Source organism: Elephas maximus, chromosome 24 (genome assembly GCF_024166365.1).
Source record: "Elephas maximus indicus isolate mEleMax1 chromosome 24, mEleMax1 primary haplotype, whole genome shotgun sequence".
In the NCBI taxonomy this organism is placed as follows: Eukaryota; Metazoa; Chordata; class Mammalia; order Proboscidea; family Elephantidae; genus Elephas; species Elephas maximus.
The window spans coordinates 13,869,387-13,892,069 of record NC_064842.1 but is presented as its reverse complement, the minus strand read 5'-3'; the positions used below and the strand labels follow the sequence as shown (position 1 = coordinate 13,892,069).

Here is a 22,683-nt window from a genome sequence, read left to right as displayed (position 1 = left end):
TCAATGACAATGGGTTTTTTTACTCCCTGTAAATCTTGTAAACTCGGCATTGTATCTAAGGGTTTGATTAGATGAGCGTTCAGTTTTTTTTTTTTTAATTGTGGTTTAGGTGAAAGTTTACAGAGCAAATGTGTTTCTCATTCAAGAATTCACATACAAATTATTTTGTGACATTGGTTGCAATTCCCTCAATGTGTCAGTATTCCCCCCTTCCCCCACCCCAGGTTTCCATCCATCCATTTTTCCTCATCTTTGCTTTTGGGCAAGTGTTGCCCATTTGGTCTTGTATACTTGTGTTAGTGTTTGTTTTGTAAACCTGTCTAATCTTTGGCTGAAGGGTGAACTTTGGAAGTGGCTTCAGTTCTGAGTTAAAAGGGCATTGGGGCCATAGTCTCAGGGGTTCCTTCTATCTCTGTCAGACTAGTAAGTCTAGTCTTGTGTGTGTGTGTGTGTGCGCGTGTGTGAATTTGAATTTCATTCTATGTTTTTCTCCTGCTTTGTTCAAGATCCGCTATTGTGATCCCTGTCAGAGCAGCCAGTGGTAGTAGCCGGGTACCACCTAGTTGTTCTGGGCTCAGGCTGGACAAGGCTGTGGTACTTGTGGTCCATTAGTCCTTTGGACTAACATTTCCCTTGTGTCTTTGGTTTTCTTCATTCACCTTTGCTTTGGAATGGGACCAGTAGATGTATCTTAGATGGAGGGTTCAATTCTTTTGGCAAAATACTTCTTAGTTGATCCTGTGTACTTCCTGTGTGTGACACCAGAAGACTCATAATGTCTTGTCACACTTTTAGCGATGTTAAGATTGGTCAGTGGGTTTAGGTATTTTCTGAACCCTTTTCGTTTCTGTTTCACCAACTAAGAATTCTGCAGATTAGTAAGATATAGAATGGGAACTGGCTGTAAATAAAGGGGAAGAAGGCTTGGGCTTCATTTCAATAATTCTTATTTCAAATCTCATTTGAGAAGCCTGAGAAAGTCTCATATCTGAAGCTGGATATTTTGAGACCCTAGACCAACACTGGGCACAGATAAGCTGATGTTCAACACCTGTGCTTATAAAAACACTCTTAATGTGTATATAATTAGGCTTATCTTTGTTCTCGGGGGATTTTGTAGAATATATAATGCTATAAAGGAATCACTTTATTCATTTTTAGTATTGCGGAGGAGTTGTATGCCAAATTAGTTTCAGAGGGGATAATGTCTTTATGCTCCTTCGGCTTGAAGAGTTTAAAGCAGAGTTGTATTGATAAGCAGTGTGCTAAACTAATAGCAGCATGTAATGCAAGTGCCATTTTCTTCCTTTGCTCTGTCAGAAACTTCTGTTGGTCAGTTTTGAGACCCCCTGTATTCATTCTCAGTGCTTGTCTTTTCTCCTTCATGACCATACTTTTGACTCCTGTTACTTTTTCTCCATTTTCTTTGCTTCCTTTAAGTTTCTTTTTCTTTTTTTTCTTGTGTGTAGTTATGTGTGTGTTGGTCGGTTTTAACACTGTACTACAGTGAGAGGCAGTGAGAGATAATATGTGTAAAGTCTTAGAACAATGATTCCTGGTACATACCCATTACCTGTTGCCGCCAAGTCAGCTCCTACTCACAGCGACCCTATAGCAGAGCAGAACTGCCCCATAGGGTTTCCAAGCAGTGGCTGGTGGATTTGAGCTGCTGACCTTTCGGTGAGCAGCTGAACACTTAACCACTGCGCCACCAGGGCTACTCTGGTACATAGTAAGTCTTAATAATTGTGAGCTATTAGTAGTAATATTGTTGCCAGCCGCTGTCCAGTTGATTCCAACTCTCGACAACCCCATGTGTGTCAGAATAGAACTGTGCTCCGTAAAGTTTTCATGGGCTCGTTTTTCGGAAGTAGATTACTAGTTCTTTCTTCTGAGGCAGCTCTGGGTGGACTCGAACTGCCAAACTTTTAGTTAGCAACTGAGTGTGGTGACAATTGGCAGCACTCAGGGACTACGTTAATTGAACCACCATTGTTAAAATTATTATTTCATGCGGCGGCTTTCCTCAAATGGCAGTTCTTGCTGTCTAATGGTGTATAGTTTACGAGTGAGACTGACGAGATGTCTGCAGTGTAAGCTACTTCTTGAAGGGTGGGTGCCATTGTAAATCAGTCAGATGAATAGCCAACTTTTTAGCCAAAAAACTCCAAATGCCAGTTTCTGTAGATTCTTTTTGTTAGGTCAATGCAGATTTCCCAGAAAAGGATCTCTGGAGAACACCATGGGGTTATAAATCTAGCTTCTGGTCAAGGGAAGGGACCTGAGGAATCGCACACACTATGCATAGACTTTACCCTATCATCTTGACAGAGTTTATTTTACGGTTGTCCAAAAATCAGAAGCTTCACTCCCCTAGTTCAGTTTCATCAGAGAGCAAATTTCTGGTATCCTGCAGATTGAGAGAGTGGAGAGTGTGTGAGGTCTTAATACTTCTTACACAGACTTTTAGGTAATTCCTTTGTTTTCGACTCTCTGACTTGACCCTGCCTTCTATAGTCCAGGACTTTGGAGCTGCCTTAGTCATCTAGTGCTGCTATAACAGAAATACCACAAGTGCATGGATTTAACAAAGAGAAATTTATTTTCTCACAGTCTAGTAGGCTAAAAGTCCAAATTCAGGGCACTGGCTCCAAGGGAAGGCTTTCTGTCTCTGTTGGCTCTGGAGGAAGGCCCTTGTCATCAGTCTTCCCTTGGTCTGGGAGCATCTCAGCACAGGAACCTCAGGTCCAAATGACGTACTCTGCTCCTGGCACCACTTTCTTGGTGTTATGAGGTCCCCGTTTCTCTTTGCTCGCTTCTCTCTTCTATATCTCAAAAGAGATTGGCTTAAGATACTATGTAATCTTACAGATCTAATCAATATAACTGCTGCTAATCCGTCCTGTTACATCATCGTGATAGGATTTACAACACATAGGGAAATCACATCAGATGACAAAATGATAGACAGTCATACAGTACTGGGAATCATCACCTAGCCAAGTTGGCAGATATTTTGGGGAGACACAATTCAGTCCATGACAGGAGCCTCCGCTTCCTGAGTTTTGGGAGTTCTACTAGGCATCTCTGCCTGCTTCCCATTAGTGTACCTCTCTGCAAACACTTAATCTTGACTGCTCTCCATCTAGTTTCTTTCTTCATAATTTATGGCTCAAGATTTCAGATAATCACATACCCATGAGTCCATACTAATATAAATAAATGATCGAATAAATAGATGAATGAGAATAGACAGATGTCCTGTGTGGAAGAATTCCAAATAATTCATGTAGATAACTCTGCCCCTAAAGTGGTGGAGTATAACTTCACATTCTTTAAGTGTGGGTGGTACATGGTGACTTCCTTCCAAAGTGTATAGTATGGAAAGGGGTTGGGGGAGGGAGTGTAACTTTATAGCAGAAAGGCTTTCAAATACAATTTCAAGCCAGGTGATGAGGTTAACAGCAACAGTGATAAATCGTGTTGATAGCATGTGTGTGTCCTTGATATGATGAGAATGGCACTTTACCTCTGTGGTTTTCTTCCCAAAGACACATTACCCCAGTCTAACCATGAGAAAAATATCAGACCAATCCCAGTGGAGGAACAGTCTACAAAATATCTGACCAGTAATCCTCAGAACTGTCAGGATTATCAGAAACAAAGAAAGTCTTAGAACTGTCATAACCAAGAAGGCATCTAAGGAAACATGACAGCTTAATGTAATGTAGTGTGGATAGAATACTTGTTTTTACAGTTAGGTTAGACATAGTAATTTGTTTTTTCTGTGTCTTTTCTGCAGAATACTTCAGACATTGTGCAGGAAGCTAAGACTTCCTGAAGCCTTTCATTTTCGTCACTTAGCACATCTCACGCCAGGCTTTGTTGGTGCTGACCTGATGGCGCTCTGCCGAGAGGCAGCCATGTGTGCAGTCAGTAGGCTCTTGATGAAGCCACAGGAGCAGCAGAAGAGAGGTCCTGCGATGGAAGGTTTGCCTGCCGCAGAATGCCAGGGAGAGAGGATAGGACCTGGGCACACTTCCAAAACACAGGTGCATTTCATAAACGTACCTGAACTTGTCCTTTAAATGTTTTTGGTTTGTGTCATCTTATATTCAAACAAGTGTCAATATAGTTGGGATTTATGATTTCCTGGTTTATTGGCATTTTATCTATAGACTTATCAGTTACATTAAAATGTCGATAATCCTAAAATTACAAGTTTGTTTTACACTTTTTTTTAGTTTATTCTGAACAAATTTATTTTATAATAATGATTATGTAACTTTAGAGCAGGACATGGCAAACTATGGTGGTGGGGAGGGCGGTGTTGTTAGGTGCCGTTGTCGGTTCCGACTCGTAGCGACCCTATGCACACCAGAACGAAACACTGCCCGGTCCAGCGCCATCCATACAATCGTTGTCATGCTTGAGCTCATTGTTGCAGCCACTGTGTCAATCCACCTCGTTGAGGGCCTTCCTCTTTTCCGCTGACCCTGTACTCTGCCAAGCATGACGTCCTTCTCTAGGGACTGATCAAAGTATGTAAGACGCAGTCTCGCCATGTGTACCACCTGCTTTTTATAAGTTATGTTGGAATGTGGCCCTGCTCAGTTATTTATCTATTTCTGCTTTTGTGCTTCAACAGCAGAATTCAGTTCTTGCAACAGAGACCATATGCATACAAAGCCTAAACTATTTACTGTCTTGCCATTACAGACAAAGTTGGAGCATGGGGCATTTAAACGTACTTCCTTTAGAGCACGGGGAGTGTAATTGTACTTCCTATTTCCTAACTGGTAGGACAGGATAGTCTGCTGACACAGCTGTCCTCATCCCTGGCTACAAGCAGTTCTGGAGGACACTTGTGTGAATGTGAGAAGGATATTTATCAGTCCAAAATTAATGTTAAATTTTTGGGTTTTGAGAGTCATGAAAACTCAATCTAACATTTCTATAGCATTGTGTAGTTTACAGCTGGGACTTCTGTATGTTATGTAACTTGATACACGTAACCTTGTGAAGTAAATATCATGACTTGCCCCATTTCACAATTGAAGAAACTAAGCTTAAGAGGTAGTGACTTTCCCAAGGCCACATAACTTCTACTTTCCAGAGTAGAGACTTACATACAGGTGTTTTGTTTTCAAATTACTTGTTTCTCCCTTACTCATTTGGAACCACAATAATTTCCATTTAAAATAATAGTAAAAACAAACTCATTCCTTTTATAGGATTACATATAAGGATTTTATAAATCGAGTTACTAGTTGCTTATTTTTTACGCTGTCCTTTCATGTTCTTCCAAAGCAAGAAATCTGCCTTCAGTGAACAATTTCCAGTTTGTTTTAGAAGTTTCATTGAAGTTTAAGATTCAGTAGTACTAGGAACCTTGCCCACTGTCTACTTAGTTGATAAACCATCCAGGAATCATGTTATGAAATTATACTACCACCAGAGTAACTTCAACCTTATGAAAATTCAGCTACTTCTTGAATATTTATAAATGAAAAATGGAAAGTACGGTTATTGAAATAGAAACTTGCCAACTGCTTATATTTGCTATATCAAGCCCTAGTATGGAAACCCTGGTGGCATAGTGGTTAAGAGTTACAGCTGCTAACCAAGAGGTCAGCAGTTCGAATCCACCAGGTGCTCCTTGGAAACTCTATGGGGCAGTTCTGCTCTGTCCTATAGCGCCTCTATGAGTCGGAGTCAACCCAACAGCAAAGGGTTTTAGCCCTAGTTCCCTAGTATAGTATATAGAAACCATTCTAGCACATTGGAGTATAACAGGTGTACCTTTGCTTGACTATGTCAGACTGTCCTTATAGAATGAAATAAACATAAGTCTCTGTTGATGGAGAAATTCATTAAAATACGTAGAAATTCACTGTGGCTTACAGAAAGTATAATTTTTGAAAATGCATTAAAAAGTAACTTTTTCAACAAACTTTGTGATTTTTCATTGTTTTTCCCTCACTCTCTCCCTTTAAGGATGAATTGCAAAGGCTGCTGGGGTTGCTAAGAGACCAGGAGCCCCTCTCAGAGGAACAGCTGCAGGGGCTGTGCATTGAACTGAATGATTTCATTGTTGCTCTAGCCTCAGTACAACCCTCTGCCAAAAGGGAAGGCTTCGTCACTGTCCCTAATGTGACATGGGCAGATATTGGTGCCCTGGAAGATGTCAGAGAGGAGCTCACCATGGCAATATTGGTAGGTGTGTGTGCTACTACATGTCACTGGCACGTGTTGGTATATGTGATGGGCAGGTAACCAGAGATGAAGCTACATGCCTGTGTACTAGGTTGTACTAGTAAATGGACTTGACTTTGTGTTTTATTTTGAGTCTTCTGTTGTATTATTAAGCCCCCAACAATGATATTTCATTCTTTTGAGACCTGTTTTAGACTTAGTGAGTTTAAAAAAAAAAAAAGTTCAGGTTTCATCCAAGACCAAATGGTCTGAGAACCATTTTCTGAACCAGATGACACATAAGGGACTGCTCTTTTAACCCCTTTGAAACTTTGAATTAATTTCCATTTACTCCTATTTTTTCACTTTACTGGTCATTCCATGGTTCAGTAATTGACTTGTGATCCATCTAGAGGTGTGTACCTCCTGGAAGAGAAAATGCAGTGGAATTGTAGTAAACAGGCATCTCTGACTTTTGACTGTGTGAAGGGTACTGCTACTTCTGATTTTTTTTTTTTTAATAAATTAGGTGAAGGTTTACACAGCAAATTAGTTTCCCATTCAACAATTCATAATCAAATATTTCCATCACATTGGTTGCTGTCCCTGCAGTGTGTCAGCACTCTCCCCATTTCCACCCTGGCGTCCCCATATCCATCCCTTCAGTTTTCGTGCCCCGCCTTGCCTTCTCATCTTTGTTTTTCTGCAAATGTTGCTCATTTGGTCTCCTACGGTTGATTGTTCTAAGGTGTACAGATGTTTTTGTTTATCTTATAGACCAATCTATTATTTGGCTGAAAGGTGACCTCTGGGAGTGACTTCAGTTCCAGGTTAAAAGGGTATCTTAGGGCAGTAGTCTTGGGCATTCCTCTAATCTCTATCACTCCAGTAAATCTGATCTTTTTATGAATTTGAGTTTCGTTCTGTGTTTTTCTCCCATTCTAACCAAGACCCTGTGTTGTGTCCCTGGTCAGAGCAGTTGGTAGCGGTAGCTGGGCACCTTCCAGCTCTTCTGGTTTCAGGCTAGAGGAGGCTGTGGCTTGTGTGGGCCATTAGTCTTTTGGTTGCTTCCTTGAGTCTTTGGTTTCCTTCACGCTCCTTTGCTCCTGGCAGAAACAGACCCATAGTCGTGTCTTAGACGGCCACGTGCAAACTTTTAAGACCCCAGATGCCAGTCACCACGCCAGGATGTAGGACATTATGAATTATGTTATACCAGTTGACCCAGATGTTCCCTGAGACTATGGTCTTAAGCCTTCAAGCCCAGTAACTCAGTCCCACAAGGTATTTGGATACGTCTAAGAAGTTTCCATAACCATGCACCCTATGGGCTCTTTTATATATGTGAATATACATACTGCATATATAAATATGTATATACAGATATTTACAACTATACCCAAATGCGTACTCACATGCCCTCTCCCGTCTATATAGCACACATGTCTGTGTAACCACTCACACATTTTGGTTGTTATTACTGTTGTCGCAGAATTGTGTATGTTATAGCATTTACGATAGTTGTCCTTTATTCGTGCGTACCTCTCAGTGTCTTCATTTGCCTTGATCACGTCGTGCTGACTGTTCCCCGCATTGTATATTGCCTTTCCCTTCACCAGAATTAATACGTGTCTGCTATCTAGTAAGTGATTCTCCCTTCCTTTCCCTCCCATCCCAGGTAACCGTCAAAGAATGCTGCTTTCTGTGTGTAAACCTGTTCTTGACTTTTTGTAAAAGTGGTATCATGCAGTATTTGTCCTTTTGTGATTCACTTATTTCACTCAATATAATGCCTTTAAGCTCTATCCATATTTTAGCATGTGTCAAGACTTCATTTCTCTTATTGGCTTGGTAGAACTCTGTTGTACATATGTACCACAATTTGTTTATTCATTCATCTGTTGATGGACACTTAGGTTGTTTCCATCTTTTTGCTGTTGTGAATAATGCTGCAGTGGACATGGGCGTGCATATGTCTATTTGTGTCATTGTTCATATTTCTCTAGATCATATACCAAATAATGGAATTGGTATATTTCTGTTTCTAGCTTTTTGAGGAAGCACATACCATTTTCCATAGTGGTTGTACCATTTTACAACCCCACTAGCAGCGTATAAGAGTTCCAGTCTCCCCACAACCTTGCCAACATTTGTTACTTTCTGCTTTTTTCATCAGTGCCATTGCTTTGCAAGGGTGAGAGTGATAATCTCATTGTAGTTTTGGTTTGCATCTCTCCAGTGGCTAATAACCACGAATATCTCTTCATGTGTATATTAGCTGCCTGAATGTCCTCTTTGGTGATATGTCAGTTCATGTCCTTTGCCCATTTTTTTTTATTGGTTTGTTTGTCTTTTTGTTGATGAGGTGTTAAAGTTTTCTATACATCTTAGAGATTAGACCATTGTCAGATACATCATTGCCAAAATCTTTTTCCCAGTCTGTAAGTTCTTTTTTTACTCTTTTGGTGAAGTTGTTTGATGAGCATACATATTTAATTTTTAGGAGGCCCCAGTTATCTAGTTTACCTTCTGTTTTTATATTTTTCAGTTATGTTTGATAGTCTATTTATGCCATAAATTAGGACCCCTAGCTTTGTCCCTGTGTTATCTTCCAGGAACTTTATAGTTTTAGCTTTAGTGTTTAGGTCTTTGATCCATTTTGAGTTAGTTTTTATATATGGTGTGAAGTATAGATCCTGTTTGATTTTTCTGGAAATGAATGTCCAATTTTGCAAGTACCGTTTGTTAAAGAGACTGCTTTTTTCCCGTTGAATGGACTTGGACACTTTGTCAAAGATCAGCTGTCCGTAGCTGGATGGATTTACTTCTGGATTCTCAGTCTGGTTCCATTGGTCTATGTGTCTGTCATTGTACCAGTACCAGGCTGTTTTGACCATAGCTGTACAGTAAGTTCTGAGATCGGGAAGTGTCAGGCATCCTACTTTGTTCTCCTTCTTCGATAATGCTTTAGCTATTCAGGGCCTCTTTCCCTTTCCTGTAAAGTTGGAGGTTAGTTTTTCCATTTCATTAAACAGCGTTGTTGAGATTTGGATTGAGATTGCATTATATCTATAGATCAATTTGGGTAGTTACTGACATTTTCACAATGTTAACTCTTCCAATCCGTGAGCAGGGTTTATTTTTCCATTTAGGTAGGTCTCCTTTGGTTTCTTGCAGTAGTGTTTTGTAGTTTTCTTTGTATAAGCCTCTTATGCCCCTGGTTAGATATATTCCTAGGTATTTTATCCTTTAGGGGGCTATTTTAACTGATACTGTTTTCTTGATTTCTCTTTTGGAGTTCTCCTTGTTAATGTAGGAATCCCACTGAGTTTTGTGTGTTAATCTCGTGCCCTGCCACTTTGTTGAACGCTTTTATTCCAGTAACTTTCTCGTGGAGTTGCTGGGATTTTCTGTGTGTAGGATCATGTCATCTGTGAATAGGAATAATTTTACTTCTTTATCAATTTGGATGCCCTTTATTTCCTTTTCTTGCCTCATTGCTCTCGCTAGGACTTCCAATGCAATATTGAATAGGAGTGGTGATAATGGGCATCCTTGTCTGGTTTCCATTCTGAAGGTGAATGCTTTCAGTCTCTCCACTGAGAATAATGTTGGCTGTTGGTTTTGTATACCAAAACCAAACCCAAACCCATTGCCATAGAGTCGATTCCGAATCATGGTGACCGTATAGGACAGGATAGAACTGTCACACAGAGTTTCCGATTAGCACCTGATGGATTCGAACTGTTGACTTTTTTGTCAGGAGCTGTAGCTCTTAACCACTACGCCTCCAGCGTTTCCTTTGGTTTTGTATGTGTACAAAACCACATACAAAACCAAAGGAAATTATGTTGAGGAATTACCCTTCTATTTCTGTCTGAGTGTTTTTATCAGGAAGGGGCATTGGATTTTATCAAATGCCTTTTTCTTCATCCATTGAGATGAGCATATTATTTTTTTCCCTTTATTTCTGTGGTGAGTTATATTGATTGCTTTTCTAATGTTGAATCACTCTTGCGTCTCTGGTATAAATCCCAGTTGATAGTGATTTTTTTTTTTTTTTTTAAATAAATGCTGTTGTATTCTGTTAGCTAGAATTTTGTTGAGAATTTTTACGTCTATATTCATGAGGGATATTGGCCTGTAATTTTCTTTTTTTGTAATATCTTTGTCTGGCTTTGGTATAAGGCTTTGGTATCAGGGTTATAGAATGAATTAGGGAGTATTCCTTCCTTTTTTATGTTCTGGAATAGTCTGAGTAGAATTGGTGTCAACTCTTCCCTGAATGTTTGGTAGAACTCTCCAATGAAGCCATCTTGGCCAGGGTGTTTTCGTTTTTGGGGTTTTTTTTTAATGACATCTTCAATTTCTGTTTTTGTTATGAGTCTGTTTAGGTTTTCTACCTCTGCTTGTGTTCATTTAGGCAGATAGTGTGTTTCTAGGAATTTGTCCGTTTCTTCTAGGTTTTCAAATTTGTTAGAGTGCAGTTTTTCATAATATATCAGTTGGTTCTGTTGTAATGTCGCCCATTTCATCTCTTATTTTGTTTTTTTGCATCTTCTCTTTTTTTTCCTTTGTCGATTTGGTCAGTGGCTTGTCAGTTTCATTGATTCTCTCAAAGAACCAATTTCTAGTTTTGTTGATTCTTTCTATTTTTGTTTTCTATTTCATTTATTTCTACTCTGATCTTTATTATTTTCTTTCTTCTGGTGACTATGGACTTCTTTTGCTGTTCCTTTTCTGTTTGTTCAAGTTGTCAGGTTAAGCTACAGATTTTGGATCTTTTTTGATGTGTGCATTTATTGCTGTAAATTTTTCTCTGAGCACTACTTTTACTGTGTCCCAGAGGTTTTGGTATGTTGTGTCTTCATTTTCATTTGATTCTGTGAATTTTTTAATTTTCTTTTTAATTTCTTCTGTGACCCAATAGTGTTTAAGTAAGGTGTTATTTAGTTTCCATGTTTTCTTTTCTTTGCTCTTTCTGTTATTGATTTCTAGTTTTATAGTGTTATGATCAAAGAAGGTGCCTTGTATCATGTCAGCGTTTTTGTGGGCAGCGAGGCTGGAATTGTGGCATAGAATGTGGTCCATTCTGGAGAATGATCCATGTGTGTTGGAGGAGAATGTGTGCTGTGCCGCTGTTGGGTGGTGTCTTCTGTATATGTCTGTGAGGTCAAATTGATTGATTGTCTAGACGTTTATTGAGTTTCTTTCTGGTTGTTCTGTCCATCGTCGAAAGTGATGTGTTAAGGTACAACTGCCTATTTCTCTTTTCAGTTCTGTTAGAGTTTTAAGTATTTTGGAGCTCTGTCGTTGGGTACGTGGATATTTATTATTGTTATGTGTTTTTGGTGGCTCGACCCTTTAATTATATGATGCCCTTTTTAGTCTCTTACAATGGATTTTAACTTAAAGTCTGTTTTATCCAAAATTAATGTTGCTGCGCCTACTTTCTTGCATACTGGTTTGCTTTATATATATATATATATATATATTTTTTTTTTATCCTTTAATTTTTAATTTGTTTATGTCTTTGTGTCTAAGGTGTTTGTCTGATAGACAACGTATTGATGGGTCGTGTTTTTTTAACCCATTCTGCCACTTTCTGTCCCTTGACTGGTGTATTTAATCTGTTTACATTTAGTGTGATTATTAATAAGGATGATTCTTCGCTGTCATTTTGTTATACTTCTGTTGTGGTGTTAACAATTTCTTTGTTCCTCTTAATTTCCTGTGCTGAGTCCTTTTTGTGTATGAATTTTCTTTTCCTCTCAATTGTTGTTTTTGTGTTTACTGAGTCTTTTTAGTTTTTTTCTTCTTTATTTTGGCAAGTAGATTTATTACTTTTCTTTGCAGTTACGCTGAAGTTTATAGTCATCATCTTAAAATTAAAAGTCTGTTATGTCATGAAATTGCCTTGACTTCCTCTTCATGTGGAAGCTCTGTAACTACATCTTTTATTCCCCCTTTCTGTTATGGAGTTGTTCTTGTTTACAGCTTAATTCCTCTGGATCCCTGTAGTCAGTTTTTTAGCTTTATTTTGTTTTTGTGAAGTCTTTATCTATGTTGGTATCTGGGTGATGTTGTCATGTGTCTTTATCTCAGGTTGTTGTATGATGTCATTGGTTTTCTATCTGAAAAATTCCCTTTAATATTTCTTGTAAGGCTGATCTGGTTTCTACAAATTCCCTTAGTTTCTGCTTATCTGGGAATGTCTTAATTTCACCATCATTTTTGAAAGACAATTTTACTGGATATATGATTCTTGGTTGGCAGTTCCTTTCCTTCAGGATTTTATATATGTCATCCCATTGCCTTCTTGCCTGCATGTTTTCTGACGAAAAATCAGCACTTTGTCTTAGTGGGGCCCCTTTGTAAGTGATATTTCATTTTTCAGGAGCTGCTTTCAGAAAGAATTTTGTCTTTGTCTTTTTTTTGGAAAGCTTGATATGTCTTGGTGATTTTTGGGGGGAGGTTATGGGAGAAACCCTTCATGGCATAGTGGTTAAGTGCTATTGGCTGCTAACCAAAAGCTCAGCAGTTCGAATCCACCGGGCCTTCCTTGGAAACTCTATGGAGCGGTTCTACTCTCTTCTCTAGGGTTGCTGTGAGACAGAATCGACTCAACGGCAATGGATTTGGTTTTCGGAAACCCTGGTAGTGTAGTGGTTAAGAGCTACAGCTGCTAACCAGAAGGTCGGCAGTTTGAATCTACCAGGTGCTCCTCGGAAGCTCTGTGGGACAGTCCTACTCTGCCCTATAGGGTTGCTATAAGTCGGAATCAACTCAACAGCAACGGGTATCCTGTATGGGGTTCTTTAAACTTCTTGGATGGTAACCTGCTCATCTTTCGTGGTATTTGGGAAGTTTTCAGCCAATGTATCTTCAAAAATTCTTTCTGTATTTTTCTTTTTCTCCTCCTCATCTGGAATTTTTATTAGGTGTAAATTATTCCTCGTGATGGTGTCCCACATAACTCTTGGGCTTTCTTCATTTTTCTTCGTTTTTTTTTCTGATTGTTCCTCAAACAAGTTTGTATCAAGGAATTTGTCCTCTATTTTGCTGATTTTTTGTCCCATTGATTCAGTTCTACTTCTGCATCCTTCCCTTGAGTGGATGGATTATAAATAATGTTTTTCCCTTTTGCTTATCTATATTTTCTATTATTAAAAAACAAAACAGAACAATTATAAAGGATATAGAGAAAAATACTTACATTATAAATAGTACCTACAACAAGGCAGGAAACAAGTATAATTACAAACAACTATGTAATAATACTTATTAAAAAGCTAGAATATAATGCATCATTTTTAATGGCTGTATGATACTCTACCTGTAATTTACTTAACTTGTCAATTTTTTTAAAAATATTTTAATTTTAAGACATTAAAATTAAGGGAACCCAGGGTTGAGAAGGGAAAGGGTTGACATGTGGTGGTGTTGTTAACCAGTGTCATAGAACAATGTGTGTACTAACTGTTTGATGAGAAACTAGTTCTGCAAACCTTCATCTAAAGTACAATAAAAAATAAAGAATAAATAAAGTATTAAAAAGAAATTAAAATTAATAGCATTTTTAATAAGTACCATAACAACCAGCTAATTTGTGGCTCCTTAGTAAATATCAAATACCCATAGTGCCTTTTATGTGTGTATGTGTGTGTGTATGTATTTTTTAACTTATTGGATTTGTGTTAAACAGTGCTGCATTAAACATTCTTTGAGACCATGCAGTATGAAATGGCCACCTGTGATGACTTCTTGCTGGGCTTGTTCTTTCCAGGCACCGGTGCGTAACCCAGATCAGTTCAGAGCTCTTGGATTAGTGACTCCAGCTGGGGTCCTTCTTGCTGGTCCTCCTGGCTGTGGTAAAACTCTCCTGGCAAAGGTATGGTGTAAGTTTAATTGCATCTAGTTGTTACTTCTTATCAGGTAGAATAATATGACTTTAACTTTAAATATTATAATGAGATAAATCTTTTTCATAATTTTAACCAGAAGTTCATTTTAGCAAAACTGACGATTTTCTTTTAAATTACAAAACGTGTATCATTGAAAATTTGGAAAAGAAAAAAAAATTTTAATTAGCCATAAACCCCTCAATCTTACCCCAATAATTATGATGCTTTCTAGTTTTATAATATTAAAAAATACATGATATGTATGAAGTTTTTGAATTCTAGTTTATAAATGAATGATTTGCTTTCATCATTCAGAACATTTCTTGAGTACACAGATTAGGATTTCACACGAAATCCAAATTAGGACTATAAATGTATTTACATAAACATGTTTATGTAAACAACGATTATATAAGTATTTTATGTCATCTCCATTTTATTTATAGCCTGTATTAGTTCTTAAGGAAGTTTTAAGTTAACATTTACTTCCCACGGTTTTTTTTTTCCCCATCTATTTCTCCTTTTCGCATTTGTCTCATTTCCTTCTAGTAAGAAAGAGGCAAGTATAAAACAGGGGAATAACAGTAAAAATCAGGAAAAGTTCCTGCATTGTCACAAATTATTGTTATCATTATTTTATTCTATATTTGTCTTATTTGTTTCTTTTTGTCAGGCCGTGGCAAATGAGTCCGGACTAAACTTTATATCTGTAAAGGGTCCTGAATTACTAAATATGGTAAGTTGTTTGTATTATTTATTATTTTAGATTAGAAAAAGTAATGGCCATTCAAGTTATAGCGTAAAACACCGTCAGGTGTTTGAAATGATGTGCCTTGCCATGCGGCATTTTGATAAAATCACATCTGTAAGAGGAGCCTGAGCTTTGCTTTACTTTATTACCTAGGCTGTGGAAATGCTTTCTGAATTAAGCCTCTTAACTTCTCAGCCTCAGTTATCTCACCTGAAAATGGAAATAGTTATGATAGTGAACATTTTAAAGTGCTTCCTGTGAGCTATCTGTTTGTGATGTATTTTGCATACATTATTCTTATAACAACCTGTGAGGTTTCAATTACTGTTTTCTTTGATTCACAAATAAGGATACTGAAGTTTGGAGAAGTTTGTCCAAAGTCTGCAGTTAGGAAATTAAATAGAGCCTAAACTGGAGCCTAGGTTGTCTGGCTCCTGCCGTGTTTATCTTGTCCTGTTGTTGTATGACACAAATGATTTAGCTATTAATGGATAAAAATACTTTGGGGTAAAGAAATTAATAAAGTACTATAATATGTTCTTTTTGCATTTAGGCAGTTCCATCTCAAATTTAAAAGACTGAATTTTTATTTCCTGCCCATCCCTATAAAAAGTAAAATACCATTCCGTAATATATCCAAAGAAATGAGAGTGGTAACATTTGTTTGTTTCTTTTTTAATTATTTTAATCTTAGTGAACACATACACAGCTGAACATACGCCCATTTAACAGTTTCTGCCTGTGCGATTCAGTAACGGTTACATTCTTCATGTTGTGTCACCGCTCTCTCTGTTTCTGCCCGTATTAATTCACCACTGTTGACTTAGACTCACTACCCCCTAAACTTTACGCTTTAGAGTTACTGTTGTCAGTTTGATCTCATATAGATAACTTCTTTAAAAGAGTGCAGTGCTCACAGCTAACGTTCTTTATTAATTTAGCCAAACTGTTGTTTGATTTAAAAATGACTTTAGGGGATAGTTTCGGCTCCTGGTTTGAAGATTTTCTCAAAACGATAGCTTTGGGGATTCTTCCAGTCTCAGTAGGTCCATTAAGTCTGGTTTCTGGAAGAGCTTGCAATTCTATTTTCATTTTTCTGTTTTTGATTGGGACCCATCTATTGAGTCCTTGATCAAAATATTTATGAATGGTAGCCAGGCACTACCCAGTTCTTCTGGTCTCATGGCAAAGGAGGCAGTTGTTCACGGAGGCGGTTAGACCTGCAGTCCAGTTCCTTCTCGGATTCATGAGCCTCCTTCTTTCTCTATGACTCTAGCAAACAGAGACCAGTTGTTGTATGTCGGATGCTGCTCTCAAGCTCTAAGACCCCAGGCGTTTACTCACCACACTAGGAAGCGGGACAGTAACTCCAACAGCAGCATTAGGCCGGTCGACTGACAGTCCCGGGAAGCCATGACCCTGTACCTTCACGCTGGTAGAACTGATCCCAGGGGGTGTTTGGAGGTGCTTAGGTAGTATCAGCAGCTTTACCATCTGCTGCTGCTGCTTTACTGCTTCTTTTTTACCCACTTTGGTTGCTCCTATTGTAGGATTATATATAACACACTATTTGCCATTCCGTCCTTTTTCTGGTGTACAACTTAGTGACATCAGTTATACCTATCAAGTTGTGCAACCATTACTCTTAATTGATGCCAGTTTTCCTATCAGCATAAACATAAACCCACTACTTCTGGAGAATGATTTCTCCTCTTCCTCCTCCTTCCTACCCTGGGTAACCACTAATAGTCATCGGTGTCTAGATATAATAAGGAGATCATACAGTGTTTGTCCCTTTATGATTGATTGATTTCACGCAGCATAATGTCTTCAGGGTTCATCCGTGTTGTGGCATGTGTCAAGACGTCATTTCTCTTTATGGCTGAGTAGTATTCCATGGTATATGTGTACCACACTTTGTTCATCCGTTCATCTGTCGATGAGCATTTAGGTTGTTTCCACCATTGTGCTACTGTGAATAGTGCTGCAGTGAATGTGAGGCGTGCGTATGTCTGTTCACCTCACTGCTTTTAGAACCCCAGGGTTTATACCTAGGAATGGAATATTTAAAATTAAAAAAAAAAAAATTATTCTGTCCCTCCCATTTTTGTATCTTTCCTACTGTATATTACTTCCCCTCTAAAATAAGAGATTCATACTTAAGCATTTCTTATGAGCTTTATAAGTACCTCTTTATTTTTCTTGCACTTCGTTTTGACTTTCTAGTGGGGATGTTTTAGAAGTGGGCCTTGAAAAAGGTGATTGGTGGGGGGTACACCTAGAAAAGAAGGTGAAGGGTCTTTATTCCAAGCTAGAGTTTGGATGTTATCTTCAGGGTAGCAGAGTGCTAACAGAGGCTTTAAAGAAAGGGTATAACATTTTGAAAAAACTTGTTGTAAAATATTTCAGACATATAAAAAGTTTTAAAGAGCAGTATAATGAACCTGTATCTGTCACTCAGCTTTTAAACAAAAGAGCTTCAACATAGTTGAAGCCCCTGCAGACCCTCCCTCATCATGTCCTTCGTTCTCTCCTCCACAGATCTTACCACAATCCTGAATCCTGTGCACTTCTTTCTAAAGAGACAATGTTTATGAGGCAGTTAGAAATTTGAATGCTTACTGAGTATATGATACTAAAAAGAACTATTAATTATTAAGTGTGATGATGTTATTATGTTAAAATCCTTATCGTTTCCCACCCAACCCAGTGCCGGCAAGTCGATTCCCACTCATAGCGACCCTATAGGACAGAGTAGAGCTGCTCCATAGAGTTTCCAAGGAGCACCTGGCAGACTTGAACTGCCGACCCTTTGGTTAGCAGCCATAGCACTTAACCACTACGCCACCAGGGTTTCCCCTTACCATTTAGAGATACTGAAATATTTACAAATAAAATGATGTGATGTCAGGGATTTCCTTTAAAATAACCAGGACAGAAGAGTGGATGGGGGCGTAGAAAAAGCGAGGTTGGCCATGAGTTGAACTGGCAAGCGTTGAAGCTGGGTGATGGGTAGTGATAGGGTTCATTATACTGTTAGGTCGACTTTTGTTATATATTTGGAACTCTTATAAAAATTAAAGCAAAGGCCACTTTATATAAATGATATGTGTTTCCCTGCAGCTTGGTTTTGTTGTTATTGTTCAGCATTAGGTTTATAAGATTTATCTTCATTGGTATGTTTACCTCCAGTTTATGAATTTTGTTTGATATTCCGTGGAATGCATATAACCACACTTTTTAAAATATCAGTTATTTTCTTGATCGATATTTAGATTGAACATTAAGTACCTATATCCTTGTACATGTTTATGAATCCCCTCCCTGCCAGGAGTATGCCTAGAAGTAGAATCACTGTGTCTTAAGAGCATGTTCACTTTCAAAAATACTAGGTCACTGTCAACTTTTTTCATGAAGTGGTTAGATCATGTTTATACTTTCACCCACAGTGAATGAGAGTTCCTGTTGTATCCTCACTCGCACTGGTGGTGTTGGATTTTTAAATTTTTGTCAATCTGTTGAGCGTGAAATCTTATCTCACTGTAGTCTGGCTTGTTTGTCAGGGGTAGATGTGGGGAGAAGTGTGAGGAACAGACCCAGATGACGGAGAGATGAGATGATCAAATGAGGAAATAGACAGCTGGGGCTTAGGGGGGAGAGGTTAATGTGTTTGTTGTAGGATATTTTAGGTTTAAAGAGCCAGTTGGAAAGGTCCAGCAGGGATTAGGAAATGTGCCTGGAGCTGTGACGAGATATGGGACCTCAAACCTTGTGAATGACCTCAGGGGGCAGTGAGTTTATGTCAGTGGAGGAGGCACACCTCAGAAAAGGAGGGTGACAAAGGTTGTGCAACTCAAAGAACATAATCAGTGTCACTAAATCGTACATGTAGAAACTGTTGGATTGGTGTATGTTTTGCTGTGTGTATTCTCAAAAACAAACGCAAAATAAATAAAATTTTAAAAAATGAAAACCTTATGACTGGCTGGTGCTCCTAGGATGAATGTATTAAGGAAGAAGAGGGCCTCTGACAGACCCGTGGAGGACACCAACAATTAAGGGGCAGAAGAAAGAGCCAGCAGGGGAGACTGAAAGCGACTGGTGAGAGGCTGGAGGAGACCCGAGACTCAGCCTGCAAACCAAGGGCAGATTATTTTACCAACCTTGTCAGTGTGAACAAACAGTAGAGTAGAAACTGAAAGTAGAATAAATTTGTCAATTAAAAGGTTATTGGCGACTTTATGGAGGATATTTTCAGTAATGGTGTTTATGAAGCCAAATTATAATGACTGGGAACTGAATGGCAAATAAGAAAAAAATTGCAAGATTCTTATTTGAAATATTTCTTCTTAAGGCCATAACAGACAATCTCCTTAGTGCTGCATGCCATTCTGCTTTAATGTTTGTGCAGTAATAAAACTTTTCTTTCTATTCTTAAAAAAAAAAAGGCAGGATAGCAGGATTTTGTTTGTTGTTTGATTTTAAGCACTGTGTTGCATTTGTTAAGATTAAATTGGTCTGAATCTGTCCTTCTGGAGCTTAGTTTACCTTCCTCTAACTAAAGTTTTCTTTAGTTTTTGTTGTTAAAAATATACATAGCAGAACATACATCAGTTTAACAACTTCTACAGGAACAGTTCAGTGACATTGATTACATTCATCAAGTTGGGCATCCAGTCTCACCCTCCTTTTCAGAATTGTTCTTTTTCCATTAACATAAACTCGCTGCCCCCTTAGCTTCCTATCTAACCTTTCGAGTTGCTGTTGTCAATTTGATCCCATATAAATAGATCCTAAAATAGCACAGTGCTCAAGGCAGACATTCTTTACTAATTGAGCTAAACTATTTTTTTATTGTTTGGTTTAAAGAAGACTTTAGGGGATATTTTTGGTTTAAGGTTTAAAGATTATTTCAGAGCAATAATTTTGGCAGCTCATCCAACCTCAGTGGCTCCAGAAAGTCTAGGTTCCATGAGAATTTGAAATTCTTTTCCACATAAAATTTCCCATTACTTAGTCATTTTGGGTTGCTGTGTCCAAAGTCCCTTTGATTGCTCTCTTCTACCCCTGTCTGAAACTCTCTCCCAACCCACTGCTATCTTCTAAAATATCTACTGAATATTTTGGTTCAACTTCTCAATTATAATTTTTCCTGAATTAGGTTTTTCAGGAAATTAAATCAGGCTTCGGGTTTTCGGGGTCAGGACTATATTTGTACACTGCCCAGGATGTTATGAGAGAAAACTATGAGAAGGGCATAAGCTCTGCTCTCCAGGAACCTTATAATATTGTGAACATAAAATAGACGACATGTTGTAATAGTCGAAAGTCCGTAAGAGCAAAGAAGAGAGAGTAATGGGAAGGATTTATGGGGATCTTTTAGAATGCAAAAAGAAGTGTTTGGAGGTAGGTTGGAAAAGCATTTCTGTTAAGGGAAGCAGAATGAGCAAGAGTACAAAGAATTTTATGGGACAGATGTGAGGGGGAAAAGTTCTGTTTTAATTGGAAAATAAAAACACTTAATCACTGCGGCCTGTGATTATTCTGTGTCTTAATTGCCTTACTTTATTATGACCACATAGTCATTATGGAATAGTTGGCACTATAAAGATGTTTTTAGATTGTCTTATTTAGCTGGTTTAATAAGAAAAAAATGCTTTTTCTTAGTCAACTGTTTTGAAATTTTATAAGGACAGTTTCTTATGCCTAGCTAAAAATGAAACCATGTCCTTACATATAACTTTTCATATTAATTAGTCCCAGTGATAGCTGCTCATGAATTGTTGTATTTCTCAGCTAACCTTAAGGCTTTATATTTTGATTTAGATTTCAAAATACAGTAAACCATTATAGAACCTGTTAGATCCCTAGCTGGCTCAGTGCCACCTGATGCTATATGGCAAAATAGTTTTCCCTTTAACAAGATGACTCGCATAGAACAGTAATTTGCCTTGTGTGCATTTAAAATCCTGATGAATTAATGAGAATTACTGCTGGGTATTTTAGATGCATAAGACTTAGGAGGAAACCCTGGTGGCGCAGTGGTTAACAGCAACATGGGCTAACCAAGGAGTTGTCGGTTCAAATCCACCAGGAGCTCCTTGGAAACTCTATGGGGCAGTTCTGCCCTGTCCTATAGGGTTGAAATTGACTCGATGGCAACGGATTTTTTTTTTTTTTTTAAGGCTTAGGAGATCAGTTCTAAATACAATTACGGAAATTTTTGAGCTGTAAGAGACCGTATATCCCGTTTAGTCAGTTCTTATTTTGTAAATGAGGAAATTTATAATAAGCTTAAATAATGGCTAATTTTATCAAGTTGAACCGTATGTAACTGGCAGTTTCTATAGATAAGAAATTACTAAATATTAGCAATTGCATGTGGTTTGGCTGTTTTGATTCTGACATAACTGTCGTTTATAGCTAGTTTTATTATAATGTGGCCCAAACCTAAAAGTCCAACTGTCTCTACGTTTTCTTTCCTTTCTGTCTATGTTTAGTACGTCGGTGAGAGTGAGCGTGCTGTGCGACAGGTCTTTCAGCGAGCCAGGAACTCAGCACCCTGTGTGATATTCTTTGATGAAGTGGATGCCTTATGCCCTCGAAGATCAGACCGAGAGGTAAGTATCAGATCAGTGGTTTACGGGTTATTTTAAGCACCATAAACCTTTTGTAAGTTCCCACTCAGGTATTATGAAGTCATTCCCAGAAAACATGGAGCCTCCTTACAGGAGGAACTTAGTCATTTGAAATCAGGGCTTAGGGATGATAGCTGTGGAGGATTTTTTTAGCCTTTTTTTCTTTTTGTGTACATTATTTTGTTTACATAGTATTTGGATAATCTTGACTCATTTTCAAGATTATTTTGGGAATGGAAATGGGCTGTTCAGACAGGACAGAATGTGATTAAGACATCATGTATTAATAAAAATTAAAAAAAAAAAAGCCAGCTGTTGCTGAGTCAGTTCTGACTCATGGTGAACCCATGTGTCGTGGAGTGTAACTGCTCCATAGAGTTTTCAGTGGCTGATTTTTCAAAAGTAAATTGTTAAGACTTTTTCCGAGTTGCCCCCGGGTAGGTTTGAACCGTCAACCTTTTGGTTAGTAGCCAAACAACCGCTTGCACCGCTGTGGAACTCCACACTTAAAATAGGTCAGGTAATTAGCTAAGGGGCTGACGCCTTTGCTGTCTGGCTGTTGAGAGCACATCTGGCACCCGGATATAGCGAGTCCTCAGAAAAGAATTGCTATCTCTTCGGCAAAAGCTTTCATTCAGGTTAGCAAATGTATTATTTTGTAAGGAGATAATTGATTATATTGTCGTTATTTTTTTCCTTTTAATGGGGAGCTGATGGGATTGTATTTCTGTTCAGGCAGGGGCGAGTGTCCGAGTGGTCAATCAGTTACTTACGGAGATGGATGGTCTGGAAACACGGCAGCAGGTTTTTATTATGGCGGCCACTAACAGGCCAGGTAAGAAAGGAGAATATAAAACCAGTGAGTCAAGAACTTTCAGCGTTAAAAGCAATGTAATTTACGTGTATCCTAGTAACCAAACCCAGTGCCGTCGAGTCGATTCCAACTCATAGTGACCCTATAGGACAGTAGAACTGCCCCATAGAGTTTCCAAGGAGTACCTGGTGGATTCGAACTGCCGACCCTTGGGTTAGCAGCTGTAGCACTTAACCACTCTGCCACCAGGGTTTCCTATCCTAGTAAAGGAAGATTAAATTTGGGCAATCACTTTTTTGTTTATAAATTAAAGTAAAACTGTAGAAAGCTTTTATGTAGTGTAGTGAAAAATATAGTATTACTGTGTGGATCCTATGAGAT

At 38.3% G+C, this 22,683-nt stretch overlaps 1 protein-coding gene across 3 annotated transcripts in view; it reads left to right on the top strand.

Annotated features, from left to right (window-relative positions):
- The window catches only part of NVL (nuclear VCP like), a 135,158-nt gene that overhangs the window by 56,841 nt on the left and 55,634 nt on the right, over positions 1-22,683 (top strand). For all 3 annotated transcript variants that reach the window (XM_049868154.1, XM_049868152.1, XM_049868153.1), the window contains 6 exons: positions 3,803-4,052; positions 5,998-6,216; positions 13,982-14,086; positions 14,773-14,835; positions 21,351-21,470; positions 22,224-22,323. In XM_049868154.1, the coding sequence (XP_049724111.1) occupies positions 3,803-4,052; positions 5,998-6,216; positions 13,982-14,086; positions 14,773-14,835; positions 21,351-21,470; positions 22,224-22,323 (857 nt within the window). The remainder of the gene's footprint in view (positions 1-3,802; positions 4,053-5,997; positions 6,217-13,981; positions 14,087-14,772; positions 14,836-21,350; positions 21,471-22,223; positions 22,324-22,683) is intronic.